General features: G+C 45.8%; 3 protein-coding genes across 3 annotated transcripts in view; all 3 read right to left on the bottom strand.

The window, feature by feature from the left end:
• C922_02966 (hypothetical protein) overlaps positions 1-734 on the bottom strand; it is a gene marked incomplete at both ends in the record, with an annotated part of 4,014 nt that extends 3,280 nt beyond the window's left edge. The window contains one exon of the mRNA XM_008818564.1: positions 42-734. Coding sequence (XP_008816786.1) covers positions 42-734 — 693 coding nt within the window. The remainder of the gene's footprint in view (positions 1-41) is intronic.
• Positions 735-2,354: 1,620 nt separating this feature from the next.
• On the bottom strand, positions 2,355-4,073 carry C922_02965 (hypothetical protein; the record flags this gene model as incomplete). The annotated part of the gene is made up of 1 exon (XM_008818563.1): positions 2,355-4,073. One exon carries the CDS (start codon positions 4,071-4,073, stop codon positions 2,355-2,357), a length of 1,719 nt encoding a protein of 572 aa, XP_008816785.1.
• A 1,640-nt stretch (positions 4,074-5,713) lies between these two features.
• C922_02964 (hypothetical protein) lies at positions 5,714-6,979 on the bottom strand (the record flags this gene model as incomplete). The annotated part of the gene is made up of 1 exon (XM_008818562.1): positions 5,714-6,979. The coding sequence occupies one exon, from the start codon at positions 6,977-6,979 to the stop codon at positions 5,714-5,716; it is 1,266 nt and encodes a 421-aa protein (XP_008816784.1).
• Positions 6,980-7,020: the final 41 nt, after the last annotated feature.

The following is a 7,020-nucleotide window of genomic DNA, read 5'->3' as shown; positions in this document are numbered from 1 at the left end:
TTTATTTTTGGCTCTGAGATTAGCATTTCTTCAAGGGTTACTTTCTTACATGCTAGTGGTACTCTATAGGGGTTAAAGGACATGCACCTCCTCCTCCTGTTCTTGTGAATACGTTGGAAGCATCGCTTAAAAATATTTCTCTTCTTCAGCGTGTTTCCAAAAATGGTGAAATCTTCCTCCTTGAGAGAAAAAAAGGAAGATACCCAAGGAACAGTGTCGCAGTTAAAAAAGTTGGGCTCCGCATTCTGGGTCACTTCGTACACGGTTTTGTAAATGTCTTCTTCTTCCCTTTCGTATGCAGCTGCTGGGGCCATTTTTTTTCCTTCCATATGGTGGGGGGTTGCCCCTGGACTGGTGGCCAGCTGGACTGTCTTAGCTTGGCCTTTGCTCTGCTTCTTCAGGATGCCGCTCGGGGGTGCCCTCTCCGCGCCGCCATCGCCGTGACGGTTCCTATGGGGGTTATTCGCGGTGTTGTTGCCGGTGTTGTTGCCGGTGTTGTTGCGGGTGTTGTTGCTGGTGTTGTTGCGGGTGTTGTTGCTGGTGTTGTTGCCGGTGTTGTTGCTGGTGTTGTTGCTGGTGTTGTTGTTGATGTTGTTGCCGGTGTTGTTGCTGGTGTTGTTGTTGATGTTGTTGCCGGTGTTGTTGCGGGTACTGTCGCCGCTGCGTCCGGCCTGCAGACGATCCTCCTCCGCGCCAGCCGCCCCGCTCGGGTCAGTCGAGTGTCCCGTCACCATCCTGTACGCGCTTAAAAGCTGTGCATATTTGCCCTCTTCAGAGTGGAAGCGGCCAACTTGGGGAACCTTCCTGGCGAATTGGCCCAGCGGAAGGAGTGGAGCGAGAGGGGTGAAAATAGGCAAGTAAAAAGAAAAGTAACAAAGTCTTCAAAAAAAAAAAGAACCAAAGTCTGCAAAAAAAAGGACCAAAGTCTGAAAAAAAAAACAAGTTCATTATGCAAAAAAAAACAACTTAATTATGCAAAAAAAAAGAAACCAATTTTGCAAAAAAAAAGAAACCAATTTTGCAAAAGCACCCACGTCGTGTTACTCCATAAGAATGAACCGCAAAGTGGGAGAAAAAATAATTTACATTAACAACATCGTTTGTGGGTGGAAAAAAAAAAAATAAAAAATAAACTGTTCACGAAAAGCGCTACACAAAAAAAACAAGTGGGAAAATGTTCTGCCCATATGCTTCGCCTGTGCAGAGCTGACCTCGAACTTTGACCTTTTAGCGCTTTTCTTCTCCCCTGGCTCCTTAATTCTGCTTCGTGCACAAGTGGGCTAGGCTATAATATGCCAAAGTTTCGAATGCATACACATATGCATGTGACTGCGCCGCGGGAAGAACCCCTTTTTTCGAGAGACACCCCATGTTTAGGGATCCCGTGCCAGCTTACTTTTTGACGACGCGAGTGATTTTATTTTTGTTACTTTTTGCCCCAACGGATAAAAAAGCCAGTTTGGGAGCGAGGGGAAAAACAATTGCTCCCCTGTGTGGCCAGCCTCTGTCTGTAGCCACGAAGGGGTGAAAAGACGTGCGATGAGGCAATGAAAGCACGCTCCTCCGTTGCAGCTCTCAAGCCCATGGGACAAGTGCCCCTATTTTGTAGAGACTACCCAAAAGGGCGGTTTTTTAATCCATTTGATTAAAACAGTTTATATGAAAAAAAAAGGGATGGTGGTGTGAATATCCTCACGGTCCATACAGCACAGCGCGACATTACGGGTGGGTGGAGAGCTCTCGTGCGTACTTCCGGAGAGCCCCCCTATACGAAGTAGCCTCCCCCCCCTTCACCCTCTCTGCAACGTCGGCGCACAACTGCCAATGTATGAATGGTAAAAAATAAAAAACAATAATTGAGAAAAAGAGGGATTCCTTCTTTTTAAATTAGTAAATCAGCGGGAATATGCAATCATAGGTACAAAAAAAAGAAAAAAAAAAGGAAAAAGGGGATCATAGCATAGACAACGTAACACGTAAAACGCGTGGCACTGCCCGCTGCTGGTGGCTAACAATACCTAACGCTCTCCCTTTGCACCCGCTAAATGGCGCCCTCCACAGATGGAAAGCCCATACTGCATTGAAGAGGCTAACAGGTGGGTTGACTGGTTTTTACACTCATTCGACCTCCCCACACTCTGCCATGCAGCCTATTTGAATTTGTCTTGAAATGTCCAATCAGGGTGTATTCCTCTCCAAGGCGCATGTACGAAGCGGGTAGACAATTTTTCTCCCTTGGGGAGGATACTCAGGGTAGTAAAATACATTAGTACTGTGATCCCAATTGGGGTTGCACCCCAACCCTCGCAGGAAAACTCAAATCGGGTGATCCCTCCTAAAACCGCACATAACGTTTACCCCTTAGCGCACTGCAGATGAGCCAGCCAGTCGATAACCTTCTTCAGAATTCTCTCATTCCCCGGCTCCTGAGGAAGAATATGGTCCATGTCATGAAGAGTAAACAACTCCTTGTTCTTCGTCTGAATGGTGTTAAAAAATTTGGACACTCCAGTGTAGGAGCAAGCGCTGTCCCGTACAGAGTGGATAATCAGAATTTGGACGTCTTCCGGAATGAACCTGATATCATTGTGTAAGCTATCGACTGCCTTTAAAAGTTCATTTCCCAATCGGTTGGTTATCGGCTTGTTGTAACAGTGGGGGTCAAACCTAAAGAGGTCATTAATGTAAGGGAACATCTCAAGCTTCAGCAGAGGGGCCAGTCTCTTGGTGGGGAGAAGCGCGGATGCAAGCTTCGCCATAGGAACGTAGAAGTATTTATATTCTGGCTTTTTCTTCAGGTCATCCAGAGAAATCATGCCCGCTAAAGTAATCACTCCCTTAATGTTCAATCGCTTAATCGATTCATCTCCTTTTTTTTCCCTCAATTGTAATATTCTGAGAACGATATTTCCTCCCATGGATAGACCCATGAAGTAGAAGGGAGGAACGTCATTCTTGCTGATATTGTTCACACCACTGGGGGGGGGTTGTTGTTTCCCACTGTATGGATTCTTTCCTGGAGAGACATGACTTCCCTGTGGGATGTTACCATCATAATCGGAGGTTGACGCAACGGAGGATGCGGTATCACTAGAAGTTTTAACACCCCCACCATGTGATGTTATGTTTTCTTTCTTCTTCTTTTTCCCCTCTGTGGATAATGAGTCGTATACAATATTGGCATATTCCAGCACGTCGTACACTAAATCTTGAAAGGCATTTACGTGAGTCTTCACATTTTTGACGCACCCTGATTGTCCATGTCCCCTCATGTCTAGGCCATAGACTGAGTATCCACTTTTGTTGAATTGCTCAATCCAGCTATCCTTATAGATGTAATAATTGTTCGCATCGACAAGAGTGGCCTTTTCCTTGCTCTCTATGATGGCATTGAGCTTTAGGTATTCGAATCTCACATGGGAGTTTAGGGCATGCACTAGTATTATGATTCCGACTGGCTTATCCACCACCCACTCGTAGGTCTTCAGCTCCAGTCCGTCTCGACTGACGAAGGATCCCGTCTTCAGGATGCCGTCCTGGCTTCCACTATTATTACAATTACTACTATTACTACTATTACTATTATTACTATTATTACTATATTTATTATAACCATCCGCAGCCTTGCTAGCATCCCTATTAGGGGGTCCCCTTGCCACCTTATCGGCTAACTTATTAGGCGTCTCCTTCACGCCTCCATTTATGGCCTGGTTCGCGAGCTGACTTGTAGCCTTTTCAGTCTCATGTGGGATTTTTTTCTCTGGTTCGGTTGAGGCCCTCTTCTCAATCCCGTTTGCCGTGTTATTCCTCCCCTGGTTGGCGGCATTATCCATGGGTTTCTTCTCGCTCTCTTTTGCGGTCACCTTTGTGGTCTCACTCTGGGTGACCCGTGCGGTCTCACTATGGGTCACCCTTCCGACCCCGTTTGCGGCCCGATTCGCCGACTGGTTGGCGCCACGGTAGGCCGCATTATTCCCACCACGATTGGCCGCCATATACCCGCCCCTGCTGACTGGCCTGTTCCCGGGCCTGTTCTGAGGCCCCCTACCGCCTGGTCTGTTTGTGGCCTCCATTATGGTTCGTCTCTCCGTCAGCGGTAGGGAGTTATCTGCAAAGTGGATTATTCGACGAGTATCTTCAGATGCAAGGGGGAAGCACAGCTGGCGCAAAAGACGAAATGGAAAGACAAGCGACGGGGGAACAAAAGTCTAAAAAATAAATCAGATGCCAAAATGGGGGGATAAAAAACAGGGACGAATAGAAAATGAGGATCCAGAAAAAAAATAAAAAAAAATGGGGAGGGAGCGAACCAACAAAGAGGGCAAGGACAAAAATATAGAAAAGTAAAAATGGAAAGATAAAGGAACTTCAACGTGAGAAAATAAAAAAATAAAGGTTAAGAAAATCCCCAGGGGAATATAATTAACCAAATGTTCAGTTATAAGCAGTTAACCTATTTGGAAAGAAAAGAGAGGAAAAAAAAAAAACAAAAAGAAAAAATAAAAAAAGAAATAGAAAAAAAACGAAAGCAGCGACGGGGGGACGGGACATATTTAAAGGAAGAAAAAGATAAACCTTGCCTTACGAGGGATGCAAAACAACGCCATCATAACAAGGTTCGCGTGGACTGCTGCTATTTTATTTCATTTTTAAATGACTGTCCGCGAGTTGGAAAAATCTTAACAATATGGCGATGGGCAGAATACCGTTTTTTCTTTTTTTTTTTTTTTTTCTTTGCGGGTGATGCGGAAGTAGTATGCGAAATAATAAAATAATTCCTTTTCGGGTGGCCTGGGGCCTCCTCGCTATGTGGCTTGCTTCGTTTCACGTGCCTCTGATTTTGTGGGATCAGTTGAGAAGCTCCAGAGCGTAACATCGCCTCAACTGATGGTACGCAGAATGCAGACATGTATATTGTATATGCTTATATATACATATATATAAAAAAGTATTTACTGGCACCACACAGGTCGGTCCCTTTTTACTTCCTGCCCTCTTCCCGTAGCTGCCGCTCGCCCTGCATACACGTACCTCCCATGGGGAAGAAAAACGAAAAAGACCATTAAGGGCAGTCCCGGGAGGCAGCTCTCCGCAGGATCGGAAAACTTCCCGCCTGCTAAGGGGGTGGGGAGAAGAATGTGCACATAATAATATTCATAGTTTAAATTTTTCATCCCTCTTGGTAGCGTCGAAAAGTATGTTATAACAACAAAAAGACGTCACGTCGAAAAGGGTTAAGTGACCCGGTTTGGAGCAGCTTCGATTTCGAATGGCGCGAAAAATATAATGCAAAGATAATTCAAAAACAACACAAGCAACAATGCGAAGATGATACAGAAAAAAAAAAAAAAATTCGAAAACAATAAAAGCGTTGTTGTGAATATATAAAGGCGCAGAACGTCGTATTGTGGAAAAGCTGAAAATGCAGGAGCCGTATGAAGAGTGGCCCAGGTTTACATAACCCTAAGCAAAAAATAAAAAAAAAAAAAAAAACACACGAACATCTTATGTATATTTGATTGTATTCCCCCATGGGGAAATAACACTTGCCGCGCGTTGCGACGGCACGTGGAGCAACTTCGGAACAACTGGCAAAAAGGGGAACCAACTTGGCGCTGTGAAAAAGGCGGCCTAACGCTGCAACTTTATGCGAGCGCAATGGGGCGTAGTACAATTGGGATGAATTAACTGGGATGAATCTTAACTGGCGCGGCTAGGCGCGGGTCGCACTCGGCGGAGAATGGGCGGATAGCCACGCAAGCAGCTTCTGCAGAACACGCTCGTTGCCCGGCTCCATGGTGAGGACGTGGTCCATATCGTCCAGGATGTGTAGCTCCTTAAGGTTGGTATTAATTTTTTTAAAAAATGTTTCCGCGCCCCCAAAGAAACAAGCACTGTCATGTCTGGAGTGCACGAAAAGAATGGGGATGTCCTTTGGAATATAATCCATGTCATTATTTAAGTTTTCAATGGCGTTCAGAAGCTCATAGCCCAACTTGCACGTGATCGGTTTCTTATTTCGATTTTTGTCGTAATTAAAAATGTGATTAACATAGGGGTACTTTTTCCAGTACAAGGATGGCGTCAGTCGCAGGGTTGGAAAGAAGGTGGCAAAAAATTTGCTACAAGGAATGTAAAAAAATTTGTAAGATGGTTTGGATGCTATTTCGTCGATGGAGATCATCCCGGCTAGACATATACATCCTCTTATGTTTAGCTTTTCGCCCTGGTTTTTGGATTTCCCCAAGATTTCCAGTGTCCTTAGTACTATGTTTCCCCCCATGGAGAGGCCCATGATGTAGAAGGGCGGCGTTTTGGTGTCTTTCAGATTGTTGTGAATGGACCACGAGGAGATGTTGCTCTGCGCGAGGGGCGCGGGGGAAGCAGCAGGCATGCGGGACGAAGGGGAGGTGGCCGACGTGGTTGACGCTGCCAACCTGGGGGAAGCCGCCGAATGGCTCTTACTCGTTTCCCCATTCTTTGCATCCTTCCGACTTGTCAGACAGATAACGTCGTGCACTCGATTAATGTACTGTATCACGTCATACACCAAATCATCAAACTTTTTCACGTTGGTTTTTACATTCCTCCACCCGTCTGATTGTCCATGTCCCTGCAGGTCCATGCCATACACTGAGTATCCACTTTTATTGAAATGCTCAATCCAGCTGTCCTTATAAATGTAGTAATTATCTGCATCCTTTAGAATAGCCTTTTCTGGGCTCACTATCTCCACGTTGTGTCGAAGGTATTCTAACCGTAAGTGCGTGTTTAGTCCATGGACTAGGAATATGACTCCTATTGGATTTTTTACTAGCCATGAGTAGGTCTTCAGTTTGAGTCCATCTCGGTTATGGAAAGAATCTACTTTGGGCTTTCCGTCCAAGCGCACGCTGCTGGCGGAGCCACTTGGGCTCGTCGGGCTTGACCTCTCAGCCGCCCCGCCTCGCAGGCTGTCGCGTTCCGCGGCCTGTGCCATTCGCTCCGGAGGTAGCGTTAGGAGTGGTCTGAGTAGGAGCG

Source organism: Plasmodium inui (genome assembly GCF_000524495.1).
Source record: "Plasmodium inui San Antonio 1 unplaced genomic scaffold supercont1.11, whole genome shotgun sequence".
In the NCBI taxonomy this organism is placed as follows: domain Eukaryota; phylum Apicomplexa; class Aconoidasida; order Haemosporida; family Plasmodiidae; genus Plasmodium; species Plasmodium inui.
Note: the sequence above shows the minus strand (reverse complement) of the source record. Positions and strands in the feature narration are given on the sequence as shown.